Source organism: Drosophila simulans, chromosome 3R, assembly GCF_016746395.2.
Source record: "Drosophila simulans strain w501 chromosome 3R, Prin_Dsim_3.1, whole genome shotgun sequence".
Taxonomy (NCBI): Eukaryota; Metazoa; Arthropoda; class Insecta; order Diptera; family Drosophilidae; genus Drosophila; species Drosophila simulans.
The window spans coordinates 26,304,216-26,331,083 of record NC_052523.2 but is presented as its reverse complement, the minus strand read 5'-3'; the positions used below and the strand labels follow the sequence as shown (position 1 = coordinate 26,331,083).

At 45.1% G+C, this 26,868-nt stretch overlaps 6 protein-coding genes, 1 long non-coding RNA gene and 4 other non-coding genes across 12 annotated transcripts; 9 read left to right on the top strand and 2 right to left on the bottom strand.

The window, feature by feature from the left end:
* The first annotated feature begins 475 nt into the window (after nt 1-475).
* On the top strand, nt 476-1,004 carry LOC123327322. The gene is made up of 2 exons (XR_006541992.1): nt 476-634; nt 738-1,004. It is a non-coding gene; the product is annotated as an uncharacterized LOC123327322 (long non-coding RNA).
* Nucleotides 934-1,367, bottom strand: LOC6730202 (cecropin-A1). The gene is made up of 2 exons (XM_002105451.4): nt 1,175-1,367; nt 934-1,113 (listed from the first exon to the last, which is right to left on the bottom strand). Exons 1-2 carry the CDS (start codon nt 1,271-1,273, stop codon nt 1,021-1,023), a joined length of 192 nt encoding a protein of 63 aa, XP_002105487.1. The 5' UTR covers nt 1,274-1,367; the 3' UTR covers nt 934-1,020.
* A 509-nt stretch (nt 1,368-1,876) lies between these two features.
* LOC6730191 (andropin) lies at nt 1,877-2,260 on the bottom strand. Its single transcript, XM_016177833.3, has 2 exons — nt 2,103-2,260; nt 1,877-2,040 (listed from the first exon to the last, which is right to left on the bottom strand). Exons 1-2 carry the CDS (start codon nt 2,196-2,198, stop codon nt 1,954-1,956), a joined length of 183 nt encoding a protein of 60 aa, XP_016036952.1. The 5' UTR covers nt 2,199-2,260; the 3' UTR covers nt 1,877-1,953.
* Nucleotides 2,261-3,164: 904 nt separating this feature from the next.
* LOC6730195 (40S ribosomal protein S7) lies at nt 3,165-5,451 on the top strand. The gene is made up of 4 exons (XM_016173933.3): nt 3,165-3,320; nt 3,580-3,747; nt 3,817-4,149; nt 5,258-5,451. Exons 2-4 carry the CDS (start codon nt 3,580-3,582, stop codon nt 5,339-5,341), a joined length of 585 nt encoding a protein of 194 aa, XP_016036951.1. The 5' UTR covers nt 3,165-3,320; the 3' UTR covers nt 5,342-5,451.
* LOC120285111 lies at nt 4,354-4,492 on the top strand. Its single transcript, XR_005544424.1, has one exon. It is a non-coding gene; the product is annotated as a small nucleolar RNA psi18S-1377 (small nucleolar RNA).
* LOC120285115 lies at nt 4,527-4,663 on the top strand. The gene has a single exon (XR_005544428.1). It is a non-coding gene; the product is annotated as a small nucleolar RNA psi18S-1377 (small nucleolar RNA).
* Nucleotides 4,694-4,829, top strand: LOC120285114. Its single transcript, XR_005544427.1, has one exon. It is a non-coding gene; the product is annotated as a small nucleolar RNA psi18S-1377 (small nucleolar RNA).
* Nucleotides 4,869-5,005, top strand: LOC120285112. Its single transcript, XR_005544425.1, has one exon. It is a non-coding gene; the product is annotated as a small nucleolar RNA psi18S-1377 (small nucleolar RNA).
* Nucleotides 5,452-8,909: 3,458 nt separating the features above from the next.
* LOC6730194 (acyl-CoA Delta-12 desaturase) lies at nt 8,910-15,620 on the top strand. Of its 2 annotated transcripts, XM_016173941.3 has the most exons (6): nt 8,910-9,119; nt 13,099-13,499; nt 14,306-14,436; nt 14,495-14,886; nt 14,943-15,118; nt 15,176-15,620. In XM_016173941.3, exons 2-6 carry the CDS (start codon nt 13,100-13,102, stop codon nt 15,337-15,339), a joined length of 1,263 nt encoding a protein of 420 aa, XP_016036949.1. In that variant the 5' UTR covers nt 8,910-9,119; nt 13,099; the 3' UTR covers nt 15,340-15,620. The 2 variants fall into 2 exon arrangements, with proteins under 2 accessions (XP_016036949.1, XP_016036950.1); XM_016173942.2 differs by lacking the exons at nt 8,910-9,119; nt 13,099-13,499 and adding an exon at nt 14,225-14,246.
* Nucleotides 15,621-15,722: 102 nt separating this feature from the next.
* On the top strand, nt 15,723-17,177 carry LOC6730193 (acyl-CoA Delta-9 desaturase). The gene is made up of 4 exons (XM_002105448.4): nt 15,723-15,968; nt 16,061-16,191; nt 16,319-16,524; nt 16,581-17,177. The coding sequence occupies exons 1-4, from the start codon at nt 15,803-15,805 to the stop codon at nt 17,080-17,082; spliced, it is 1,005 nt and encodes a 334-aa protein (XP_002105484.1). The 5' UTR covers nt 15,723-15,802; the 3' UTR covers nt 17,083-17,177.
* Nucleotides 17,178-20,710: 3,533 nt separating this feature from the next.
* LOC6730192 (acyl-CoA Delta(11) desaturase) lies at nt 20,711-26,477 on the top strand. The gene is made up of 4 exons (XM_002105447.4): nt 20,711-21,622; nt 24,424-24,554; nt 25,101-25,492; nt 25,657-26,477. Exons 1-4 carry the CDS (start codon nt 21,199-21,201, stop codon nt 26,093-26,095), a joined length of 1,386 nt encoding a protein of 461 aa, XP_002105483.1. The 5' UTR covers nt 20,711-21,198; the 3' UTR covers nt 26,096-26,477.
* Nucleotides 26,478-26,868: the final 391 nt, after the last annotated feature.

Genomic DNA, 26,868 nt, shown 5'->3' with positions numbered 1-26,868 from the left:
TATATTTCGAGGAGCCTTGACTTTAGATTTTGCTTGAGTAGCTATAGCTCTGATGCTGCTGTTGCAATGGAGAAGATCGACTGTTGATTGCACCAGGAACGCCGAGAGCTTTTATAAAAAAAATCAGCTTAAGTTCAGCGCCTGACAAGGCTTAAATGTGGATTTTTATGGCTGAAAGTACACGAGAGGAATCCATACCGATCATTTGGATTTTTATATTTGCATATTTCATATGCGTAGGGATTTTTTACCTTACCTATGGAAATAATACGAAATAATTTGCGATAAGCCCACAAATAAATTTGAATTATCGCTTGAAAAGCGTTTATTACATTATTAATAATAGACAAAAAATGTGTAAAATAAAATATATAAATTTAATTTCTTATATATAATACCCAAACTTATGTTTACCCCCTGGCAGTGATTGCGACATTTGCTGCTTTCGAGGCGACTTCAGCAACTTGCAGGGTAGCATTTAGGGTGTACAGACCAACGTCTTTCTGAGGATTTAGAATCGTGGTTCGATGCAAAGAATTCTTTCAAAATATCTAAGCTTACTAATGTCCCAAAGAAGCCAGCTTCCGTTTGCGGCCAATAAGTGGTCAGGATGAAGACAAATAAAATCCAGATGGTATTGTGATTCATTTTATTTAATAGTTATACAAATGAATCTAATTGTTTCACTACGTACTAAGCGACTGATAATTAAAATTAAAAGCCTGGTCTTTTTATAGGCGAGCCGAATTATACTACGACAGATAAGACATAATCTCGGCCTTTCCAAATCGAAAAAGAAGCGAAAACTACTAATTCATCGGCATTGCGATTTGTAATATTCTATATAAACAATACCTCTTAAGTATATTTAAAATGTGTGTATACATTCGTTCGTTTTCCTCACACTTTTTAAAAAATAAAGTTTGAGTCGAATTTTTTGAATTTTTAAAGTGGTTTTATTTACATGGAGCAACAGAATAAATATATCTTTAAATAAATAATTATTTATATTAGTTGTGGTCAACCTCGGGCAGTGGCGGCGACATTGGCGGCCTGTTGAGCGACTCCCAGTCCCTGGATTGTGGCATCCCGAGTGTGCTGACCAACGCGTTCCTATAAAAAGAAGTAAGTCAGTTAATTTCTGGCTTAACATATTTGAAATGGAAGGTCTTACGATTTTCTTGCCAATTTTCTTCAGCCAGCCAGCTTCCGATTGTCCAATGGTGATGGCCAGAATGAGAGCGACGAAAACGAAGATGTTGTAGAAGTTCATTGTGATAGTTTCTTGATTTTTCTTGATTAGACGAAGCTAAAGATATTGATATTGCAGTGAGGTCTGAGCGACTGATGGCTGCGATACAAAAGGCGAGAGCTTTTATAGGCGCAACAGTCAGCTTGAAAAACAGAATGACAGATAAGGCATGACCGGGGATTTTTGCAAAGAAAAAGTACACTGAAGGTAACCAATCTGATTCCAATCACACATCTGATCTAGGGAACAGTCGGGGATTTCAATGCCATAATCCAAATATGTAAATTACAAAGAGTAAAATCCTTTAAACGGTCAATTTGAATTAGAACTTTAGTTACTCTTTTCTTATAGCAATTTGAATTGGTCTCTTTCTTTCTTTCAAAGACAGTAAAGTTCATTTACTATATCAATTTATTTATATAAAGACTTCAAATTTTTGTTATTTTTCGAGGGGAATCACAACAATACTTTACTAAAGGCACTACATAAATTTTAGAAAACTCTATAGGCATTTAAAGACAATAAAAAATAATTGTTTACTGAGCACGTACGAGTCTGAAAATTTATTTAACATCCCAGTCTATATTAACTAAGTTAACTAAAAGTCTTACGTTAGTAAATTAATTGTTTTTCAGATTTAAAAATTTGTGTTTATTTTCGTTTTATACATTATTTGAATTGCAGTGCAGAACAGATTTGCGTTACTTCGTTGACTTCGGCAAGATCATATTTTCAATGGGCTTAGCTATGCCAATTCCCGCTTGAGCAGCTTTGTGTATTGCGTTTTCCTGTAGAAACACAAATGTTTATACTTTATTGTTAAATACACTTGTTTAAAGAAGAAACAAACCATTTTGTCAAGAATATCAATGAACACTGCATCCGAAGGACCCACGGCGATGGCCAAAATGAGGGCCAGGACGACAAGGACCACAAAGTATTTCATATCTAGATCGCTGTGTTTTCCGAATTTTACACTGATGATTTAGACTGAAAAGCAAGTGGTTTTATAGGCAATCATCCTACCGAAAAAACGTTTACAATAATAATTAGACCTTAAACATATTAATTACAATATGTAAAAAAAGAACACGTGTTTTTGCATTGAAAGAGACTTAAAAGGTTTTTATTCAAGAGCATATTTCTTGGAATAACTAAAAACCATAGCAAGTTACTAAGTTTTCATTCAATAGTTTTCTATAAAATAAGGTTCTAGAATTCTGTAGGTCAAAACTCCCACGGCAAATGGCACTGGAATTTACATATATTATATTATCAATATGCCAAAAATTTAAAGATCATTTAAAAAGGTAAGTTGAAAAGGTTCAATTTGTCTATGTAAATATTATCTAAACAAATATTTAAGGCCATAAATAATAGGAAAGTTATATTGTTAATAATCTCATTAAATTTCTATTTTATGGTAATCCATTCAAAACATATATTAGTTTTCTGTATTAAAGTTAACAAAAATACTTGTAATTATTTTTGTATTATCGTCACATATGGAAACAATCGCGCCACCTGTGGGGCTTTAATCGCAACATAAGTGGAGACACAAGTCGCTGAAGCATGGTCGATAACCCTAAACGAACCTATCGATATATATTTTCAAAGAAACTTAATATATTTTTCATACAACAGGTATTTGTCAGCAGGCATAGAGTCTTTTTACAGGCAAAAAGTTTAAAACTAACTTATTAATAAAAGTTTTATAATAAAATTTGACCAAACATAAACCAATAGTGGCATACAAAGTTATCGATGTTAACTCATATATTCGTTGTACACAATCTTTGCTAAGAACTATCGATGTTTACACGCAAAATATTGAATTGCTTTAACATTTTAAAGAAATACTAATCAAATTTTCTTGAATTAATGTTATTTTATATTGATAAATATGGTATATTGAGCAATACCTTGTATTTTCGACGAATAATTGTTCCTGCAAGTGTATCGATAGTATCGAACAACCATCGCGCGTGTCCCATCGATAACAACACGCTCTGTGTTCCACCTCTACGTCGTGGCTCGACTTCCTTTCCTGTCAAAATAGTCGACAAAGGTGGTACTTTTTTTCTTCCGTCGCCGAAAATGGCCAAAATACGCGGTCGCCACAACGCAGTGCAGCGAAATAATAAAAGAAAAGGCCGCAAAGATGATGGCAAATTATGATTTTCGCGTATATCCAGAGAAATGCTAGCTAAATAACGCCGATTGCCGGCGATTTGTGATTGTACTGCGTTGTGGGGACGCGGCTGCCACAGCGAATCTAGTGTTTGTAATTGAACCGAAAGCTAAAATACCGGCGATGAACATTACAGATGGCTATCGGCTCCAAGATTATCAAGCCCGGCGGCTCGGATCCCGATGACTTCGAGAAGTCCATTGCCCAGGCGTTGGTGGAACTCGAGGCCAACAGCGACCTGAAGCCCTACCTGCGCGATCTGCACATCACCCGTGCCCGCGAGATCGAGTTCGGCAGCAAGAAGGTAAACAACAGTATATGCCGTACATGTGGAGGCTCCAGTAGTAATCCGTAACCCACTCTCTGCACGCAGGCCGTCATCATCTACGTGCCCATTCCACAGCAGAAGGTGTTCCAGAAGATCCAGATCATCCTGGTCCGCGAGCTGGAGAAGAAGTTCTCGGGCAAGCACGTCGTCGTGATTGCTGAGCGCAAGATCCTGCCCAAGCCCACGCGCAAGGCCCGCAACCCCCTCAAGCAGAAGCGTCCACGCTCCAGGACTCTGACCGCTGTGTACGACGCCATCCTTGAGGATCTGGTCTTCCCCGCCGAGATCGTGGGCAAGCGCATCCGCGTCAAGCTGGACGGCTCCCAGCTGGTCAAGGTGCACCTGGACAAGAACCAGCAGACCACCATTGAACACAAAGTAAGCATAGAATCCTCCACCTCACAGAAGAGTGCATCGTGTGTGTTAGCAGGGCGTACCCTCGATATTTGGGCCTTCCTTGCCATGGAGCTCAATCTTCGCCAGGGGACGCAGAACAGCCAGGGCCAATTACTCGTTATTGCAGGCATTAGAAGCCATTGCGGTCCTGCATCTCCAAATATTGGCCACAGTTGGTCTGATACATCGTTCTTGTGTTTTTCGCTGGCTGTCCTTTCAAAGCCAGTGATTGTCAAACAGAACGTACATTAATGGCAGCTTATCACTCCACAATGTTGAGCCGGCTTTCCAGGGCTACTGCATTACTTTCCGGCTCGCCACAGTTCCTTACAATCTTTTAAGTACCTTGGTTTCTAGCACCGTTCTTGTGTTATTCGCTAGACCATTTCATGGCCTAGCGAGCGTCAAACAGAACGCATACTGAAGCAACGAATCACTCCACAATGGTGGGTCTATTCTACCAGGACTGCATCATTACTAAAGGATTGCCACAGTTGAAAATCCATGAGAATGCTAATTGTGAACTCCGTTCTTGTGTTATTCGCTAAGCGATTACCTAAGCTCAGCGATTGTCAAACAGAACGTAGATTAACTGCCGCTAATCACTCCACAATGTTGAGCCGACTCTCCACGGCTACTGCATTACTATATGCGCCACATTCATGTCAACACTTAGCCTTTTTAGCCTTTGGTTTCCATCACCGTTCTTGTGTTATTTTCTGGACGTTGTTCAAGTCCAGCGATCGTCAAACAGAACGCAAAGTAATGCAACGAATCACTCCACAATGGTGGGTCTATTTTGCCAGGACAGCATCATTACTTAAGGATTGCAACAGCACCTTACATCTAGAGTTACTAATCTGAAAACACACACGATGCACTTTAAGTGCCGCCTATTTGCCTCCCGAGCGCCGTTTAGTTTCCTGGTGCCTTGGGACTTCCTATATAAGCGGAAGATAAATCCAGCCTACCGTACGATATCTTCGCTGCGGTATTTTCTGCCGCAGCGGAGGTTGCGGCGCTGTACACTGCAATAAATAAGTGAATTCCTGTTCATGTTCACTAATACGTGCTCTATTTCTCCCTCCAGGTCGACACCTTCACCTCGGTCTACAAGAAGCTGACTGGCCGCGATGTTACCTTCGAATTCCCCGACAACTACCTGAATGTCTAGAGTGGCGGGTTCTCGTTCGAGAGTATCACTGGTTCGCCGGTTCATCTGGGAATATGAGTTTTTTACATGAGCTAGAGAACGTGAATAAACATTAAACAATCTAAAACTAAGCAAACTTCCAATTAAGCCAACTCGCCCTCTGTTGTCCTGTAATTAATCAGCGCCAAGCGCAGCGTTCCCTGAGTCGCTACATGTGTTCGAACTTTAATTCCTTGAAGGAGCAGTATCCTGCTGCGATGTCACATGTTGTGATTAAGGGCAGCCATAAAAGGGGGTACATGGCGGAAAGTGCCATTCATTTGTTGCCCGCTCAACTGCTTAATTAAAAAGTTGAAGTATGTTCTTCTAAATAGATTCAAATGGTAACTTTTCATTGAGAGACTCGCACGTGTGGCGAAAGGGGTTAATCTTGTGGCTACATTTTCCACTTGGCGCCTCTCATTTGCATACCATGTAATTATGCTTTTTGAACAATCACGTGTGATTGGGGGTGGTATCAACATGGAAAGGTGTGGGTTTATTTGACTGATTCATTTTTGGAAAAAAGAAAGCTTTTCGACATGGAACACCCCATTGAAAGCTTTTGAACCGCCATATTTGAATTTACTGCATGTTCATTTGAAAAACCTAAAGGCTGCTGTATGAAATCATCTAAAGATTGGTGAGGAGAAGTGTATATTTTCAATTAATAATGAAAATACTATTTTGTTACGATTTAATAACCACAATATAGCTATGGCATTCTGCCTTCCCCCTGATTTTATCAGCCAATTAATCGATCCTTCTGCAAGAATACCACAATAGGTTTCATTAGGGCATTAGTGCATTCCTGCTCCGTTTAAGCTGTCCAAGTCGATTGATTGCAGTTTTGAAATTCAATTAGAAGCCACCGCGAAATCACGCAATTCAACAATTCCGAAATGTTACACGAGCTAAGGGCAAACAAAGGGAACCACAAATCGCTTGTGTATAATAGTGGGTTAAAGCCACAGGACTGACAGGACCACAGGACATGGACATGAAAGTGAACACGAATGGCTTTAAGTTCGGAAGTAGAAAGACTAGTTTGGCCACAACAAGGGCTCGAGTTGAACCTTCGATTTTCGACAATTTGTTGATGTTGTCTGGGGGGAATTCCCGGTGGGTGGTGGTGCTACCAGGAGGCGAGACGGAAGGTGCGATGACAAGTTGGTGGGACAAGAGGTGGCTCGCCGGCTATCGGCGATTCTATCTAAATGACCCCGCCGGGTCGTCTATTATTGATGGTGCCTAATTGTGCGCCGTTCTAGACGAACGGTTATCATTAGGGGTGTTGTTTTCCAGATGGGATGGGTGGTGTGCTCGTCCTTGGAGCGATAACGCGCCATTCCGTCTTGGGCAACTCCACTCCACGCCCTAATTAAAACGCTGCCCACACACTTGCAAATGGACTGGGGGCACTTTGTATGTAGATTTTATGTGATATGTGCTTGGCAGTCGCAGTTCGGTTCCCACCACATCCTGTCGCCGGAATTGGGAAATTCCCAGCCCCTGCAGGACCCGGCGGCTGTCCTATATTACAAACTATATCAAATTATTATGTCATCTCCATCGCCGATGGCGACGGATTTCTGAGTCACGTCGCAGTGCCAAGTTCACGAGCTCCGTCTGCAAGCAAGCGAAAACACAATCTGCAATGAACGGCGTTTATGCACAGCGGCAATATAATCAGCGGGTGACCAATCGGCTTTCGGTTTATTAATCCATTACTGTGGTTTACAATTTGCAAATATTTAGCAATTACTCCTCCAAGCAATTGTTTGTTGAAATAATATATAAGCATACAGTTACTTTGGTAAAGGAAAGGAAGCAATATTAATTTTTTTGAATATGCACTTAAATGTTGCTTTAACTAAATTCCGACTAACTAACTTTCCTGTATCAGTGCAAGCAGTTCACTCGAGATAATTTACCACGAAACTAAAAAGTTGGTGCAAGACGATTGGAGGACTGATAAAATATTTTTGAATGGTAAGGTGATATTTATAAACCAATTCCAGTACGGCAGATAAGTCTGCTGCTGTGGTGGGTAGTATATATCAGCTTATCGGTTCATCGCCTATAAGTTAGTTTTTTATGAGCGGCAGAATCGGAGGGGGATCTACTATGCGTCGTGCCAGGCAATCAGCACCACCCTTCTCCAGATGGTCAAAAATGCCGTTCCACGATGACTGCCGTGCTCGAGACGTCTACTGATAAGCCGTCGATAAACATAAGCGCTACATAGTGACTGTATCAACGTCAAGCTGCCTGTGAGACAGCTCACTTGTGATCGCACAAGTATGCCCAGAATTTCTTGCCTCGCTGAGTTTTCTATATTTATCCAGATCTAGCGTTACATCATGCCACCCACCGAAGATGTTTTCCGAAGCGAGCTATACGTTTTATTACTGGAGAGGGGTGATGAATTTCATGGGAGGGAAATTAGGGTGAGACGTCTTTCTAAATATGAATATCGCAGCGTCTAGCGTTTAAGGCACAAACACTCAACTGCTGCGATAACCGAAATACTGCTTTCCGGTTTTAAAATCGGCTTCGAAAAAAGTTTTCTACCAGCACAAAAACCTCTCGAAAAAGCGAGTCCCCACCCCGCTCTTTCAATATTATTATCTCCGGGCAAAACATGAAAATATGGTAGGCAGTCTTGAAAACAGAAAAGCAGATAAAAGCGACACGACGATAATGATGCCATTGGCAACAAACAGATTGAGAGAAATGGGTTTTCCTCTCCCGCTCTCTGGGAAAGTGGGCCAGTAGGAAAAGTAAGCACCCGCGACTGGGAACTTGGCCGATATTTACGGCTCTGGGATCTCACGCGATGACGAAATGCGCCACTCGCAGCCCACTACTCGTATACGTGTTGTGGGTTCCCTCTTGGCCACTCGCATTGAGTATACCAACCGTTGCCGGCTTCGCTCGTTCGACTGTTGCTGCTCTGCCGACGTCTGCGCCCGCGCTGCCGTGTGCGTCTACAGCTCTGTCGGCGCTGACGCCTACTTACTGCGAGATACCCTACGAAACATTAGTTAACTACGATTGGTTCATAAAAGGAGAAAACCAATTACAAAATGATTGGACCATACCTTTCTCTCATCGAGTAGTGAGAGGTAGACGTAGTGCTTGGACTTATTTGGTGATCATCAGCACAAGGTGCTCTTTTGGGTCACAAAACCATTGCTGGATTGACCACGTAGGGCATGCCTCGTTCGCCTATAACCGTTGGTTTTCCTGAAAGTTGGTCATGTTCCGAAGCGGCAGCATTGACTTTGAACCGAGAGTTGTTTGTGTAATGTTTACGGAATGTGTGAGCACAACAGAGAATGCAAACAGAGGGGTTGGCCTAAGGGGAGGAGGGGCGAACAGGGCATGGCGGAATGGTAGATAATAACTGTGGACGCAGCGAAGCGACAACAAATAAACTACAAATTGAATGGTCTTTAGCGCAGTCGGCGTCGCTGTCGCCGATAGTTCTATGGCAGCGCAGTCGACGTCGACGCCGGCAGCACCCGCTCTTCTGGATGTAAAATGTCGACCGATTTCAGAGGGCGTCGTTAGTCACTTGAGTTCGTTCGCCTGGTCAACAACAGCGGAGAAAGCGAAGCGAGAAGAGTAGAGCAGAGAGTGAGGAGCGCGAAGAATCCGAATCCCGGCGAATCCGTATCCCGAGAATCCCCACAATCCGTAGTAACGAAGTTATCGCCGCGGACTGAGTAACCCGAAGTCCCGAACCACACCAAAAGTAGGTTCCAAACAAGTGATCACAGACTGAATAATCGCGAAACACCATATGGTTTTGTTGAAAACTCTCTGGGAGATCGACCGTATGGCATAATAGTGTTATTTGAGTAGTTTTATCCATTTCCAAACGGCCTCTTCAAACAAAAAGCGTATAGCCGGCGACTATATGGTTGTTTTTTATGTACCTCTGAAGCTCTTGAAAACTCACATTATGGAGCATAATCTGTGACAGGGAAAGTCCATTTATCGGTCCACGCCCACTGCGAGCGATATTTGAATAGTATTCCCAATCCCAATTCCAGTCCGAAATCGAATTCCCGCCCCCCTCCTCAAACACAGTGCTCACATGCAAATTGTAACCCAATTGTTTGCTCATTTCTGTCATTACCCGCGTCGATTAGGGGGAGTGGACGGGGTGTTGGGTGGGAGTCAACAGAGCGAGTAACATGCACACCCCACCGCCGGAAAAAAAACCTCCAAAAGAACCTCCACCAGGTGTTGGCCCTAGACTGTATACACATTATTATCCCTCACGATTTGATTGCCGCGACACGCGTTGACCCACATCAATAAACCGACCAGCCGGACTGACTAACTTGGGTTAGCGGTCCCTGGAAAAGGGATCTGGAAACTACCCATTAAGTTGAAGAAAGAAATCGCCAGTGAACTGCACTTAATTTCATGGAACGATTTAATTAAGCACCTACCAATTAGGGAGTTTCCAGTTAACGAAATTCAAAAATCCTAATGTTGTGGTAAACTCATAGAACATATATACTAGTTTCTTGGTGACTAATTGTACTTCCATTTCGAAAAATATGTTTATTGTTAAGTATAAACTGTTTCCCTGTTCCAAATGTTTCCAAAACCAAATCAAATAATATCCATTGTGTCACTTATGTGCCCCACAATCATTGGTATATTATCCCTATATCAATAAACTCACAAAATGTGGTTCCCATAAGCCACACTCCACTCGTTAATTCCTTGGAAACCCTTATCGACCACCTTTACCAGGAACAAACATTTCCAACACTAGAAAGACTTTACAAGTACCAAACTAAAATCTTGAAAAAGTTAAATTCGTTATCTTTGCGCTCACTTGATGTTCCTTTTTTTGCACATATTTTATTTTGTTAAATTTAACATTTCCTTTGTGGGATTTAATGGAATGACCATGAATATGTAGCATTTTGTTGCTATACTCGTACATATTTATGAAGAATTCCGTCTTTAATTAGCCACGGTTCTTTCCCCAGTGTAACCATAGTTTGCCAGCGATCTGGTCTGAATTATCTTTAGATAGCGAGTGCCTCAATTGCCCCGCGACCATTAAAAGCTCCAATTAAAGGTGCCAGCCAGGCAACAAGTGGCGATACGATACGATACTTGATCTCTAGCCGCTGCTCCATTAAATCGTAGTGCTGGGAAATCTGTGGGGTTGGCTTTCCTCTCCGTATGCGAAACGTACGGAAAAAGCTCCCTGCTGCTGTTCTTTGGGGGCATGGAAAATTTCCAATAAAATTCGGCATTCCGGCATTAAAATCGCTCGCTGAGTGGCGGCATGGGAAAATAGTTGGTGATACGACGACGTGCGAGCCATCAGGCAATTAGCCATGTCTGGGGGACTCTGGGAATCGGAGAGGAGTACGGTATCGGATACCGCGAACCGGGCCCGTAGAACCTCTCGATGGGGCGGTCAGCTTTATCGCGGGCAGCGAAATGAAAACACTCCAGAGCAAACGCGTCGAATGCCAATAAAATAGTGGCATTATGGCGGGGCGGGGCGGGCTGGGCTAGTAGGGGTACTATGTTTATTATTATTTATTATTGGGCGAAATAGATTGTTTTTCATGCCCGACTGCAGTGCGTTGCCAAGTTGCGCCGGGTTGGAAATTAAACAAACGAGAGCGAAGTGGCTCTCCTCGTATTCGGTGCCTAATTTATTCATGCGAAAGTCGCGTGCTCGTGGCCAATGAAAATGTTGATCAATTCTTGTGACAGCCTTCGTCAAAAGGCTCTGCTCACATTCTCCATTCCCCATTCCCCACCGTCTTCCCCCTTGAAATTAGCGTTCGTGGCTACATTTTCTAATTAAAAGATGGGGCGTGTTTGGCAGCCCCACCGTGCCGAGCCCGACGGGGTTATTATCAATATGTAAATTGATCAGACTCCCCCAATCTTATCGCCCCAAGACTTGCGTAAGGGGAGCGATTCCTCGGCACCCCCATTACTCATGCCACCCGGAACACCTGGAGGGGTCAGACAGAGGATGAATCACGCCGCCGGCAATCGCATGGGAGTATTTGCAATGGTCGATAGGCTCTTATCAGCGCTCTTAACCCGAAAATTTTGAATGAATCGAGCCAGTTAGGAAGAGTGGGTCTAGAGGGTAGTCCAGCGGGGTAAATATGGGCCAGGTGTGCCAGGTGTGCAATGCTTATCGGCAAGGCAATAAGCCATCGCACGCACGAGAAACGGATCGACCATTCCCCCTTTCGGGCCAAGACCATAGGAAATGTTCTGCGGGGGCGTCGGCTATTCGACTATACCCAGTATTCGCAGGGTCCAAAGGTATATGGCTTTGGGTGGGAGTACGACACGGTGAAATCAACTATCGGCAATTTATGATTGCAATTCTGAGTTGTTTTGCAAGTGTCAAACATTTCACATTTATTATATAACGAAGAGTGGAATATTTCGAAGACAGGTAGCCAATTGGCACAACATAAGATCAAATAGACGTAAAGAGAGAAGGAACATAAATGTCTTACAAATGTTGATTTTTTTAAATACCAAAGTAATATTAGCTAGATTTCAGAGGTATGCAGCATTCGTTTTTCGCTTTAAGAAAATCCTAAGTTGTGCTATGTTTGTTTTCTCAGCTGGCCAGCTATTTAGATGTGCTTAAAAATCTATTCACGATTTTCCCACTTCCCACAGATATTTATTTAGCTTTGGTACATTAGTGATTTGATTTTACTGTTCCATATAACAATAAAAAGCAAATCAAAGTTCACTACGTCTGTTTATTGGTTTTGAAAATATAAATGTGATAGCTGCAAACATAAAATAGCGAAGTGTAAATGTTATAAATTACAGCCATTTTATGTTTGTGATTGCCTAAATGTGAGTACGAAACTTATTATGGGCTTATAATAACATTCTTGAAAGTATCACTATAGACCCAGTTCATATTTTTATTGGTAGGAAGAGAATGGGTTGGCAAGATAAGGAAACTGTGAAGCAATTGGGCTCATGAGATTAGGAATCGCCGAAATCCCTGCCATTCCGGGAGTTCGAATGACGAGGCGGAATCATCATCCACTGATTGCAGACGGTGTCACACTATGCTTCATGAAATTAGTTCGAATTCAGGCCCACCTGCGTGGGCGAAGATCCACCTGTTAGCCACCTGCGTGTGACTCACTCTTGTTGTGACTACATGGCCATAATGATGAAGTGTAGCTCCGCTTGATTTCGACCTGATAGTGGCCACTTGCAGATCGGTGATTGCAACATGGAACTTGGCTGGCGATAAGCTGCGATAACGCTGACCCTGAGTGCCGGCGTTTATTCCACAAATAAACGGAATTCTGTTAATATCCAGAGCAAACCCTTCGACTCCAAGGGGGCGGATTGGCCGGCTGGGGCGTGGCACGTGAGGCTGGCAACAGATTTCACACCAATTACAGTCGAAACTCTCAGAATGGTCTGCTAATAGTGCGTGCTTATAGCCATCCTAAACTTCAATTAGCAAGTCTCTGTACGTTTGCTTTGATAGCTCAGCGAAAAAATTCTATTGTGGATGATGAGCACTGTTGTGGGCCACAACTAGTTTAGCAGTCAACAGAAGATGTTTACAGTACGAAAGGTTTATTAGCCTTTGTTGTTTGCTTTGGCATTACTCATGACAGGTCTCAGTTTACATAAAAGCCATCAAATTATGCTAAAACCCACTATGCCGTCTTCAATTGTAGCATGTGCCTTTCATCCCCGATTCCCGGCCAGAAGCAGACACCGTCTGTTGGCCACTGCAACGGATCGTGTAGCCTGGACAGGAATGGCAACCGCAGCGAACCCAGTGTCCCGAATGGAGGAGAGCTGAAGCACAGAGGCCATGCCACAGACGCTACATCACACACCCTGGTCAAAGATGAGGACAATCTGGGCTACAAGGAGGAGAACGCGGTCTACAAGGAGCAGCAGCTGCTGCAGCAACAGGACCAGAAGCTGAAGGAGGCGGAGCAGGTGGAGGAGGAGGAGGAGTACCACCCGCAGATCAGATGGCCCGATCTGGGGGCACAGGCCTTCCTGCACATCGGTGCCCTCTACGGACTGTACCAGCTCTTCTACGCGAACTTCTACACATTCCTCTGGGGTGAGTGTCCACTGTGGTGTCCCCGTGTAATTAACATCTGGGCAGCTAATAAGCTAACGCCCCTGCGACCTGGTCGCCAATCTGCGTAATTGCATCTGCCAACATGCAAACAGCGTTCCGATGGTCGGCTATTAGGTATTTTGTAACCAAACGCCAGTATCTGTTAACTGGGCCAGTTTAAATTGACTGTCTATATTACAAATCCCCTGGGCAGAGGTGTTCATTAAGTTCTAATGCAGATACATGGTGATTAGGAAAACGACATCATAATAGCTTAAATTTATGAGAAAGGTAATAATACGAAATGAATAGTTCAACTTAAATAGAATGTCAATAGATTTGAAATATATGAGTAAAGATCAAAGTACGCTATCCATAACAATGTTGCTTCTCAATGTTTTTGTCTAAAATGACGCATGGCAGGCGAATTTGAATACGTTAATGTTATGCAAGAGGTAAACAACCATCAGGTTGTATCTGTGTGCAATGCTGCCCCGTGAACTTTGACCGCTGGCAATTAAAGTTAACGAACGCCTCAATTGCCCGATATTCGGCTGGTGATCGAACGATAGGAAGAGCGGGCAAGATTTCCGAGCAACGACAAAAAAAGGCCACCCCGAATTCGTAGATATATTTAGAGCCGGGCGTTGTGTCATCTGTCGAGCGAATCAAGCGAGAAGCGTCACCAGCACCCCAAACAGTTCCGACGGCGGGAATATATGTACATATATGGTACATATATGGCATGTGTGTGTGTTTTATTTCTTTGTTTAGACAATGACATCCGACTGTTCGCTCCCTTTCAGTGGTGGTCACCGTTTGGGTCTCCGGCATCGGCATCACGGCGGGAGCCCATCGCCTCTGGTCCCACAAGTCCTACACTGCCTCGCTGCCCCTGAGGATTCTGCTGGCCTTCGCCTTTTCGATCGCCGGACAGGTGGGTGTTACATCATTCATCAGTCTAAGTAGAATGTTACTGATCCCTTGACTCGCAGAGAGATGCCTACACGTGGGCCCTTGATCACAGGATACATCACAAGTTCTCGGAGACAGACGCCGATCCGCACAATGCGAAGCGTGGTTTCTTCTTCGCCCACGTGGGCTGGCTGTTCCTCACGCCCCATCCCAAGGTGGTGGCCAAGAGGAAGGTCATCGACATGTCTGACCTGGAGGCGGATGCCGTCTGCATGTTCCAGCGGAAGTACTACATACCGCTCTTCGCGCTCTGCTCCATCATCCTGCCGGTGGCCGTGCCCTGGTACTTCTGGAACGAGGACCTCTGGATGTCCTTCTGGATCAACTTCAACATGCGCTTCACCTGGACCCTCAACGTGGCCTTCTTCGTGAACAGCGTAGCGCACATGTATGGCAACAAGCCGTACGACAAGTAAGAGGGATCACTGTGCCTTGAGTCAGCAAAACTAAATTCTAATCCTTATCTAGGAACCTTATGTCCACTGAGGCTCCCATCGTCTCCCTGCTGGCCATGGGAGAGGGATGGCACAACTACCACCACGTCTTCCCCTGGGACTACAAGACGGGCGAGTTTGGCAACTACAGCCTCAACATCACCACTGGCTTCATCGACTTTTGCGCCTGGCTGGGCCTGGCCACAGGACGTGAGTTTAATCTACATACAATCTAATGAGTCTATACTTATTTACCTTGCCTTACAGGTAAATCGGTATCCCCTGACATGGTCTTGAGGAGAGCTAAGAAATGCGGCGATGGAACTCGCTTCCTGGACGACGACCATGCCCACAAGGATCCGGTGTGGGGCTTCGGGGACAAGGACATTCCCCGAGAGGATATCGTGGAGCTGGCCAAGATGCAGAACTAAGCTAGGCCATGTATTATGTTTTCAGCCTGTGGTTTTTCTAGTATTAAGTTGTAGCACCAAGCCATGCCTTATGCTCTGTTTTTTATCGGCAACTGAGTCTTCATATGTGACTCAGATCCTCTAAACTAGGCTATGACCCATCACCCATACCCCATCCACCATCCCATGCCATCCCGGACCACCAGGATCTCTGGGATCGCCGTTTAGGCAAGCTAATCTCCCATCGTTGCTTTCGTTACTTACCTGCGGGTCAATAAACTATGTTTTGTATTATAACACCACTCGACTCTGAACACCCTTGGAATACCTGAGGCTAATGCATAGGCAATGGGTCTATGAATAATCCAGAACCCTCGCTCCATTGGATTTTGTAATTATGGCGGGCTTTCAGTATAGCCAGGGCAGCCACGAAAGGCGGAACGAATTGGGATACACGATAGGAAACAGGACTTGGCAACCCACAATGGAGACAACTAAAGTGAAGGAGCCGGAACAGAGTGGGGACTCCATCCACAAGAAACGCGATGCTATCTGGCCACTGGTTCTCTTCTATATCCACTTAAATATCCTCGGTGTCTATGGGATTTACGTTCTGCTCACTGGCGCTTCGTGGGCCACGATTTTATTCAGTGAGTTCGAGGAGGCTAATCAGCTCCACGTGCCGCATGACAAGTGGCTGGCTTCTTAACCCCAAATATCTGTCTCAATATCTCCAACTCAGCCGCCCTGCTCACCCTCCTTGGCACTTTGGGCGTTACAGTGGGCGTTCATCGTCTTTGGGCGCACAGGACCTTCACCGCCTCCAAGCCCCTGAAGGTTTTCCTCATGTTCTGCCAGACGACCGCCGGTCAGGTGAGCAAACCCCCCTAGAGCTTTTACGCACTGCGCCTCTGGTGAAAGCTCTTGCTCTGTTGGTTTCACCTGAGACACGAACCTGGTTGGCTGAATTCATAGCTTAGGTGTGTTTTTTCCGGTTCAGGGCTCCATCTACAGTGTGGTTCAGGCCCATCGCCTTCATCATGTCAAGTTCCAGCAGGACGAGGATCCCTACTACAGCAAACACAGCTTCATGTACGCCCAGGTGCGCGGGGGTCTGCTGAAGTACTCGCCACAGCAGGAGGAACTGCTCAAGGATGTGGATATGTCGGACCTGGAAAGTGATCCCGTGGTCATGTTTCAGAAGAGGTGGGATTTCATCAAGTCGCTCTATCAATCTATCTAACTGGATATATATTTTCCAGATTCTATGTCCTACTGTACATCTTCCTAAACGTGCTGCTCTCGGTGAACACTCCGTTCCAGTACTTTGGGGACTCCCTAGCCACCTCCATGTTCGTGGGTTTCTGGCTGCGCAGTCTGATCGTTATCAACCTAGGAAACCTGGTGCACTCATCCCACTTTATTTGGAGCATTCACAAGGGCTTTAAGCCCACCGATTCCAACAGTATCTTCCTGATCACAAAGAGTTACTGGCCGCAGTACCACTATCTGCTGCCCAGGGATTACCAGAGTGGGGAGTACGGCAACTACGCCTCGGGCATTGGGTCATCCATGATCCGGGTGTTCGCCGCCCTCGACTGGGCCAAGGATCTGAAGACCATTGGTTCGGTGGCCGTGCGCCAGGGACTGACCAAGGCGGTGGAGACGGGTCGTCCGATAGTCGAGTGCATCGAGGAACAGGTGGAGTTGGAGGAAAACGCCCTGCCCGCCAACCATTTCCTCAACCGGGAGAAGTTTATGTGAGCATATTGCATCATCGGCCCACTAAAACGATGCGACAATGGACGCGGCAGTCGTAAAAATAAATTAACCGCCTCGGAAAGGGCGGGTAGAGTAAACTGTGAGCCTAATTATTGGTCAGCATAAAAACATAGTAAACAGAGGTGCAGTTCGAACTCCGTGGCATTTTCGTGGGCTTGAATGGAACTGGAAATGTCGAGGGAACTGAAGATGGAGGTGGGATGGAAGCCTAACCAGTGGGCATGGCCGAGAGTAAACAATCTAGCTTACAAATCACAGGTCGCCCTAATTATGCATTCCCACTCACAACAAAGAGAAAATAATATCGGTTATTTCTTAATACGAATTTCAGTTGTGTAGGCGTTAAAATCATACTTAAGATAACTTAAAAGTGGGTTATGTGGGGGCTAACTAACTATATTTGATTCATGGTAATGAATGGTGCATTAGAGGCATACAGGTAATCTGAGGAAAATAACTAAATTTGTAGGGTTGTAGCCTCATTTTTTATATGCTATAATATTACTTATATCAAGAGTATTTTCTGTATTTTTTTGTGTGTATTTCCATTTCGACCCGTCCTATTTTACTTTCGTTTATTTGCAGATGCCGAATCATTTGGCAATGGGTTCGTTTGCTTTCCCATGATCGAATCGGTTGGGTATCGGGTTAAATTTACATATACATACATACACATATGTGCGTATGTTATTTTCGGCATCAGGTGCTTTTGAGCCGGGTTTATGGGTTGTGCTTAATGATTTTATTAGCCATACGCAATGTGTGTTCAGTGGCTGTGTCGCTGATTGATTCGTCAATATTGACTCCGCACTCAGTGTCCAGTGCCCAGAAGCCTTTTCCCAACCCATCCTCCTTCTGCTCCGATGTTTGCTCATCAAACTTGGTTTAAGCAAACTGTGCGCCTGACTTGGATCACATCGATCGATGCCATTCTAATGTCCACATTCTAATGCCTATAATCCATAATCCGGCGGGGTGTGAGCATTCCGCACTCAACGCAACTCCACTGACTCACATTTCAGTCGGCCAGGCCACTTGTACCAATTCCTAATGACTCCGCTCTGAAGTGATTACTAATGAATTTGCCTGCTAAAAGCTGGCACACTCAAAACATTTTATGACCAACAAGTGCTTGAAATTACAAGCACACGTGACGTGTTAGGAAAATTACTAGGTAAACATAAAACGAAAATTAATAAGGTGCGTATTCGCAAGATTTAGATTTACATATAAAAACAAATTAATTTAATCATTAGTTAACCGATTGGAAACTGTAACAAAAACATTTTACAAAAGAGCTGAAATGAGCGATGCAGTACTTAGAACTTAACCGTTTTTCCCATTAAACTCAAAGTATCTGTAAGATCTTTCTCGGTGTAACCCTATTCGCTTTTAGCTGTTTGCGCTGTGGCAGATCTGAGATCTGAGATCCGCTCCGCTCTGTGGCAAATTGCAGTCGCGTCGCGTTCTGCGCTTTGTTTAGTGTTAATTTGTTTTCCATAAGCCAACTGACTGAGCGACAGTTGAAGGTTGCACAAATACGTGGAGTACGCAAAATCGCTGTTGACTGGTGGCTTATGCAACGCCATTTGGGGCTACCATAGGCCCCAAAATCTGAAAAACCTATCTACGAGCAGTGTCGATTTGGGCAGGTGTTTGGATGCTGGGGGCTCAGCCCTGCCGGCTCGAGAAACCCTCACCATTCACGGCCTAATCGCTGGCAAATTGAAATATCTCGCGCATGAATGGCTGTCTTTTGAGCCAAGAACAGTGGAACGGGAAGCGATTAGGCGAAAAGCTTATACATATGCACACATGTATGTACCTGATATTTATGGCCGGGTAGCCGAACAATAGTGAGCTGGCTCTGTTGAAGGGGAACTTTATTCACTTTTTGGCCAGAACCCTCATATAAAGCGCTGACAGTGCGAAAAGAGAAGCTGCGCAATATATCAAAGTGGTTTCCAATAATTTCTGTTTGTTTATAAACAAAGCAAAGGCAAACGCAAAGGCATCGCCATTCGCCACCATCCGCGAACGATTTCCAAGCGTTTTTCTGTCCCTCTGCGGCTTTGCATAATTGGCTAATGGCCGGGGCCTTACAACATCAACACCTCATCAGCAGCATCTTGCAGATACGCCATCCTATCCACAGTGGGTCGAGACCGAGAGATCAAAGGGTTCGGTCGCGTGACACCTCGAACGACCGTCCGCAGATTCAGATTCAGATGCAGACTCGGACTCGGATTCGGAATCGGGTTCGGGTTCGGATTTTTGGAGAGAAGTCGTAAACCCAGTTTAATGGTGGGACAGGGCAGAGGGCTTCCTTGGCTCGGGGGTTTTATTTCGCCGCGGGTTCGCAGCTTTTGCTTTTGCTTTTGGGTTTTAATTAAGTTCGGTTTCTGTTTCTGTCGCCGCGGTTACGTAAAGAGAAAGCAACTCTCGTCTTCGGACTTCGGGAGCTGAACTTCATGATCATCGAACGGCTTTTGACTTTGGTCAACACCGCACCACACGCACACATGGCTGAGCCCATGTAGCCCAGCTAAAAGATGACGACTCGAATCGATATCTATAAATATATCTGTGTGTCTTGGGCTTGCAAAAGGAGAGATTGTCCATATGCAAATGGGCAGCAGCAGAATCGCAGAATCCGGCAACTGCTTTTGAAATAGAAATCGCTGGGAAAGAAAAGTCTTCTTTGCATATCCCCCATGAATGTAGAATCTAACGGGCTGTGATGAGTTTTGTGCCGTTGGCAACAAGAGATCAAGTGTGCGATTTCGTCATGGAGGAAGTAAACGCTTTCAATTAGCGTGCAAGAGCCCATTGTCCACATTTCGAATTCGATTTCAATTAGCGACTGCAATTAGAATCGTCTGTGCGACTTGCAGATCGCCAGTAAAATTGAAGCATTCGTGAGTAATCGTGAAAAGTGCCGGCAGACTTCTTGTCGGTTTTTGAATGTTCGTGGAAGCCAGAGGGGCAAAAGTCGGCCGAAAGAGAGAGACAAGTCTGGTCAGTCAAATAAGAATCCCACATATTGGGGCAGACCGCGTGGTACTGTGTAATGAGTTGGATACGAAAGAACTTCAGAAATTGCTTGGAGTAGAACCATAATGATCATAGAGCGATGTCGAGATCTAGTAACTGACTGAAAGTAGTTAGGGCTAATAAAAAGGGATATATATCTAGAATGAAAGCCTTTGTTTGAGTGATATCATATAGTTAGGGCATCTGCTCCAAAAAACTATTGATATTTCGGTGCCAGCTCACAAGTGAACGTGGAGCTTGCCCAATATTTGGAAACCTTTCTTCGGAGTCTTGGATTTCCAGCGGAGACACAGTTTGACCTACTGATGCATGACACCCAAAGACCCACACATTTGGCGTAATTTCGAGGTAGCGTGAATTCGGATTCGGAGCTGCTGACTGCGCTGCTGATTCTGCGCCGAAGCTTCGCTCCGATCCGAAGCGAAACACGAAGCTGTAGCCGAAGCCATAGCCGAAGCCAGCGGGTACAGGTGCTCGAGCGTGTGTGTGAGGTGAGGTGGTGGCATAATCTTGGCCTTCTTGGCCATTTCGTCTCTCCATTTCTTTTCGTTTGGTTACCTTTGTGCGTCGGATCGGGAACTCCACTCCGTCAGTCAGTCGGTCAATCAGTCAACTTTGGCTCAGTCGCGTCGCTGCCCGGGTGAGCAGCTCTGCCCAGGTGAGCAGCTCCAGCAGCGGCATAGGTAGGAACTTACACATTTGGCTACGATCATTTGTCTACGGAACGGCGCCGCGTTAAGTTCGTTAGACGCGAAAAGGAAAGGAAGTCTTGAGACGCCGACGAAAACCCTAAGCGAACCGCGTTCGCAGAAGTGACTGTGTGTCTTTGGACGAAAGCCAACTCCACCTCCTGCTCGTACTTTTGGGCCAAGTACTGCGGCAATTGGGCCCCGAGTGTTTGAGTGTTAAGCTGTGAAGAAAGTTCGGCGAGTGTGCGCGCGGCAGTTACGAAACGCGGTTTCCGCCGGCGAACCCAAAAAGAAACCCGGGTTCCAGCCATATACCTAGAGAATTACATACACAAATAGATCTGTGAGGGCAAAAATGGGTCACCTGTCCACCTCGGAGCGAGTGTGCAGCAAGACGCCGGCCATCGCGGCGGACTCCAGTCCTCCGCTTGTGGCCAGGAGGTCGAAGTTCCCCAATGGAGACGCCCAGCAGCAGGTGCGCAGGGGAGAGGACTCCTCGCCCGAACTGCCGCCCCGTGGCAAGCTCCAGCTGCCCCCCAAGCGGGAGGAGCTGCCCAGGTCGGTGGTGCCCAAGGAGATCGCCAATCACGTGCCCAAGGATGCAATTGACCTCGAGGAGTACACCCGCACCTTCGTCGGAGATCGCGTGCTGGGTTGGCAGTTTCAGGCTCCGCTCAAGTGGGACAAAGTCATCCAGATCTCGCTCCTGCACATCGTGGCCGGAATCTGCCTGCTGACGTATCCGCTGCGGGAGCTCAATCCGTACACCACCATCTGGTGTAAGTATTGCTATGCTTTTTCGCATCATCTAACCCATCCGTATCCATATCCATACCATTCCATCTCCATCCCATCCGGCATTGCGTAATGCCCACTCTCTCTTTCTATCGCCTCGAATTTGGAAATGGTGGACGGGGTTAGGTGTGGAAACAAAGAGTCATCTCTGATCGATGCTGAAAGGGAAAAATGATGCACAGAGAGAAAATCATACTCATATGGGTGTTGGGATTGTTCGGATATGTCAGAAATATATTTTAACCAATTTCAACTGGATATGAAATTTAATATATATTTTTGCACTTTGGCTTTTTTTTAGTTACATGGCATGGGCGAATTTTCGGCTTATCGTCTAAAGTAGGGCCACATATTTCTCGCTGTGTACATGTGTTGCTGGTGTCGCCGATGATGTTGTCTTTGCGGCCTCCACTCCCCCAAAAATCCGCCGCCCCACCAATTATTTGCAATTTAGCGCGCCCAGCGCCTTACGCCCGTTGGCTTTTCACTCTCTTGGCCATTACAAAATGAGTCCCCTTGTTATTGCCTTTAATTGATTGCCGCTTAACACCTCGCCGCCCTTTCCCCAAAGACCCCCTATTTATATTGCCCTTCAGCTTCTGCCTTTTGTTATACGACGTGTGTGTTGAAATCTCTTTCATTCGCCTTACTTTGGGGTTGGGTTTTCGGTTTTCAGCTTTCAGCTTTCGGCTGTCGGCTGGCATGCAATTTCAGTCTCAGCATAAAAATTGACTGACACAGGTGTATTGCAGAAAACAAAACCAAAACGTGCTGCCCTGGTATAGATATGCGGCCAAAAGAGCGCTTGTCGGGGGAACGAGAAACAAGAATCGCTTGACACAAATTTAATTGGGTCTTTGGAAGATCTACCCCATTGTCGTCGAACCTCGAAGTCGGGTAAACAAGGCTGAACTAGAAATATCTGGGTCTGTTAGCCATTACTTCAGCGCTTTTGGTGAATCATGATTTATTCATGTTGTAAATAGTTTGGGGTTCCAAAGGTCGCTCTAGATAATTCTACAATAATCTGATCTTAACTCGAATGCTTCGGTAAGAAGATTTATCTGGCTTTTAACTGCAGATCTCCAAAGTTACCAAGGTGTAACCATTTTAGATCTCAACTGCCAAGACCCAAAGCCAGACAAAAGATGATTTATCTGTGCGGTGAGCACTGACTCAATTTATGAGCACTACACATGCGAGTGGGGCAAAAAATCAGTTGACATTGAGACACAAATCAGTTGGAGGGGGGAGCCTCCAGCTGCGATTTCGTTTTCATTGGAATTACCAGGTCATCCGAAGCTGCAGGTACTCGGTACTTGGCTACTTGGGCACTTCCCCCTTAATGGCAGTACAGCGAAAAATGCCTTAATACCTGGTAATTTTCAATATTTATTGCACATTGTGTGGTATGACAGGTACAAAAAGATCTGAAAAACTGGGTACAAGGAGTATCCTTGCACCAAGCGTATCCCTTTTTGGGGCGTCGAGCTCGTAAATATTTTGGCAAATTGCCGGACGAACGTGCAGCGCTTAAAGATGCTCGCTGGCTGGCATGCTGGGAATTATCATCTTTTGCCGGTTTTTCGTAGATGGCGAAAATTGTCGTGCTCGGCCAGAGATATTGATTAAATTCGACGGGCCTGAAAAACAAGGGAGCAAAAGCCGCCGAGGGAACTTACATAAGCGCATTAACATTGGGCGTTAATGAAACTGGCCAAAAACTAACATTTGTATTAAGTGGCAGCGAGTCAACGCACCTTCCTCGAGACTCAGGGACACAGATGTTTTCGGATTTGGAATCAAGAAAGATGAACGGCGAAACGGATAGTGCCATATAGTGATTCCGTAGTCAACTGAAAATCTAATTTCGAAACAGTCTGAACTTGACCTGTATCTGCGGTGCCCCAAGATGCACTGCATTTGAAATGCAAATATCCAAATTAGATATCGTTATATAGTCATTCAAATGGCAGCCCAAAAAATAAATGTGCACTCCCATTTGCATTACCGCAACAAACAAGCATAGCAAGAAATAGGAGTATCTCAAGAGCAAGTAGGACCGCAAGATACATAGATACATATGCGCGGAGATTTAATGTACCTAAAGTTATTAGTTTCTCATAAGTAAACCATTTGTGGGCACACCAATGTTGAATTTGATCATTTCCGCACTCGGCGCGGCCTTTAATTGTTCACTTTATTTTTCGGTGGGACGGAACTGGTTTTGTCGCAACATTTTGAAGGCTAATCTTTCCTCGATTGAATTGGACGATCCATTCAGAGAAATCGTTAATGGTTCATTAGTTGGTTTCCGAACTATGCGAGGTGTGAGCATAGTTTCAAAGATCCCCCCATATCACCCCGATCGTTAGTTAAAGCGGAAAAACCTCTCGCTATCAAATAGTCATTACTTCTAATTGTGCCCATAGCAATTATCGAATTCAATGGGATGGTGACAATGGCATTTTGCATATTCTAATTGAGGAACTAATGGAAGAGATCGGCTGGAAGGGCTTGCACCTGATATTTCTGATGACTGTCGGAATCGTGATCAGTCATTCACCGGACTATTATAAAGTTCCCCTATCGACAACCTTGTGCGATCTTGGTTCTCTTTTATACTCCATTTGTTTGTCCGCGGAATTAGCGCCCAGCCTCAAATAGCTCAATTTGCGGAAATGTAATTTCGGGTTTTCCTATTGGCACCCAATTAGCACTGCTTTTGTCCGAAATCTTTATAGCCGACACTTACATCTATCTATCTTTTTTTAATACATTTTAGCCTTCTTCGTTGGCGGCGTGGCCGGATTCGGAGTTACGGCCGGAGCACACAGGTTCTGGACCCACAAGAGCTATAAGGCCAACACCGTGCTGCGATCCATCCTGATGGTCTGCTACTGCGTGGCTGGACAGGTGAGTTTTTTGTTTTTGGGCAGGATGCAAGTTCGGATGCCCGACCTTTGGCCCACGTAATGCCACCTGAAGACTTGTCCGCAATTTGCCAATTCATTTGACGCGCCACCTTCGTTTTTGCGTTTTTCGGGGCTGTAATGCAATTAACATTAATTGCATCATTAAGTATAACAACTTAATGCCTGTCGCGGCTGACAAACTGTAAAATTGACAATTCCAACTACTCGCAAAAGTGCTTTGTGTATCCCGCAGATACATTTGTCTTATTTAATGACTGCAGCGATTAAGCGCAGCCGCAGAAGCTTAGATGCGGAGCGCGAAAAGATATATACATTGTATAATAACTACATGAGCGACTTGGATATTAAGAGAAGCAATCAAATCCGACGGCGTGTTAAGTGAACCTGACCTAGCAAAGATTTCAGCATTTAGATACAGATACTTCAAAAGATATATCATTTACACGTGATGTTAATCATGATGTTAGAGTTAAACTTCTTTATAGACATATTACTTTTTTGTGTAATATCAAATAACGCTTTTCAGAACACCCTGTACGACTGGGTTCGCGACCATCGAGTCCATCACAAATACTCGGAGACGGATGCGGATCCCCACAACGCCAACAGGGGATTCTTCTTCTCCCACGTGGGCTGGCTGATGATGCTGAAGCATCCGGAGGTACTTCGTCGTGGTCGCCAGATCGACATGAGCGACATTCTGGCTGATCCCGTGGTGCGCTTCCACCAGAAGTACTTCATCCCCCTGAAGACCTTCTTCTGCTTCATCTTGCCCACCGTGATCCCAGTCTACTGCTGGGGCGAGTCCTGGACCCTGGCCTTCATCCAGCAGTGCCTCTTCCGCTACGTGAGCAGCCTGAACTTCACATGGTCTGTGAACAGTGCCGCCCATCTGTGGGGATCCCGCCCATACGATAAGTAAGTGTGATTAACGTATATTTAATAATTATGCCAACTTAGTGCTGACACTATCATATTGAATTTGGGGAATGGGTGCATGCCAAATATCTTTGAGTTTATTTAAAAGAGTAGCCCAACTCTACAGACATATCTAACTGATCTGGTCTTATCTTCCTCTCCAGGCGGATCATGCCCAGCGAGAACATCTATGTGTCCCTGCTGGCCATGGGCGAGGGGTGGCACAACTACCACCACGTGTTCCCCTGGGACTACAAAGCAGCTGAACTGGGCAACTACACCGTGAACTTTACCACCATGGTGCTGGATGCGTTCCACAAGCTGGGATGGGCCTGGAACATGAAGCAGCCCTCCAAGGAGCTGGTGCGTCGCACCCTCGAGAAGTACGGCGATGGCACCCACGCCTCCCAGCTGGGCGGTCCCGAGGAGTTCAAGGACGGAGTGGTGGCCGGAGCCACCATGGTGGGTCACGTGCACTACGCCGAAGTACCGGATCCCGAGCTGGAGTACGATGCCGAGTCCAGCAGCACGGAGAGCGCCAAATTAGATGAGAACGAGAACGAGGGCGAGCGGATGAAGAAGTCCAAGAAGGCGGCCAACTAGGGAGCTCGAGGATCGGGATACTGGCGTCCAGGCATCCAGGTCGAGATCGAGATGGGCTCGCGGATCACCGATGGGAAGGATCGTCACTTAATCTTGCGTCTGTCTATGCGAGGGCGGGACATAGTCGATAATCGTTTTTTAAATTAAACCCTATTCTATTCTATCATTATCTATATCTTCACACCAGACCAACACACCTGCACCGCAATGGTTAACACTCACACAACCACCCAACACCTAACACCCACATCCCCTCATTTTCGTATCTTCATTTGTGTAGGTTTAGGTATTTAGCACGGTACGACATAAGTTATAAGTCACACACAAATTTACGTATAGACGACAACAACAAAATATGCTCTCCGTCCGAGGCAAATAAAAAGAAAATAAATATTTACAAATAAAAACAATTCGAAAATCCAAAGTAAACCGCATTTCAATTGGTCAGTAATCGAGGGACTCTCAGATACAGGTATATCTTTTATTCACTGTGGCGAACGATCCTAAAGATGCGAGCTTGGAAACCTCGTGAATGTCTGGAAAAAACCCCCTTATGCAAATGAGCTCGAAGTGCGAAAACTGTTCTAGAATTAATTTACCATGACAATGAGGTAAATCTTCCATTAAATTTTGGATGATTCGTTCTGAGCGAATATTTAGTATGGTAAACAAGAAGTGCGAAAAACTGTTTTTGAATATATATTCCTAGGATTACCATAACCTAGTCTATATGAACAATTGACGTCAATGCTAGAGTTAGTTGCGAAATGTGA

Bases quoted from the DNA above. Each gene is read 5' to 3' on its own strand.
- LOC6730192 (XM_002105447.4), top strand. From the start codon at position 21,199: ATGGGTCACCTGTCCACCTCGGAGCGAGTGTGCAGCAAGACGCCGGCC. The intron at 21,623-24,423 runs GTAAGTATTGCT...AATACATTTTAG, and splicing joins TCCGTACACCACCATCTGGT to CCTTCTTCGTTGGCGGCGTG. The intron at 25,493-25,656 runs GTAAGTGTGATT...CTTCCTCTCCAG, and splicing joins GGATCCCGCCCATACGATAA to GCGGATCATGCCCAGCGAGA.
- LOC6730195 (XM_016173933.3), top strand. From the start codon at position 3,580: ATGGCTATCGGCTCCAAGATTATCAAGCCCGGCGGCTCGGATCCCGAT. The intron at 3,748-3,816 runs GTAAACAACAGT...CTCTGCACGCAG, and splicing joins TCGAGTTCGGCAGCAAGAAG to GCCGTCATCATCTACGTGCC. The intron at 4,150-5,257 runs GTAAGCATAGAA...TTCTCCCTCCAG, and splicing joins AGACCACCATTGAACACAAA to GTCGACACCTTCACCTCGGT.
- LOC6730202 (XM_002105451.4), bottom strand. From the start codon at position 1,273: ATGAACTTCTACAACATCTTCGTTTTCGTCGCTCTCATTCTGGCCATC. The intron at 1,114-1,174 runs GTAAGACCTTCC...TTCTTTTTATAG, and splicing joins AGAAAATTGGCAAGAAAATC to GAACGCGTTGGTCAGCACAC.
- LOC6730191 (XM_016177833.3), bottom strand. From the start codon at position 2,198: ATGAAATACTTTGTGGTCCTTGTCGTCCTGGCCCTCATTTTGGCCATC. The intron at 2,041-2,102 runs GTTTGTTTCTTC...GTGTTTCTACAG, and splicing joins TTGATATTCTTGACAAAATG to GAAAACGCAATACACAAAGC.
- LOC6730194 (XM_016173941.3), top strand. From the start codon at position 13,100: ATGTGCCTTTCATCCCCGATTCCCGGCCAGAAGCAGACACCGTCTGTT. The intron at 13,500-14,305 runs GTGAGTGTCCAC...GCTCCCTTTCAG, and splicing joins CTTCTACACATTCCTCTGGG to TGGTGGTCACCGTTTGGGTC. The intron at 14,887-14,942 runs GTAAGAGGGATC...ATCCTTATCTAG, and splicing joins GGCAACAAGCCGTACGACAA to GAACCTTATGTCCACTGAGG.
- LOC6730193 (XM_002105448.4), top strand. From the start codon at position 15,803: ATGGAGACAACTAAAGTGAAGGAGCCGGAACAGAGTGGGGACTCCATC. The intron at 15,969-16,060 runs GTGAGTTCGAGG...TCTCCAACTCAG, and splicing joins GTGGGCCACGATTTTATTCA to CCGCCCTGCTCACCCTCCTT. The intron at 16,192-16,318 runs GTGAGCAAACCC...TTTCCGGTTCAG, and splicing joins GCCAGACGACCGCCGGTCAG to GGCTCCATCTACAGTGTGGT.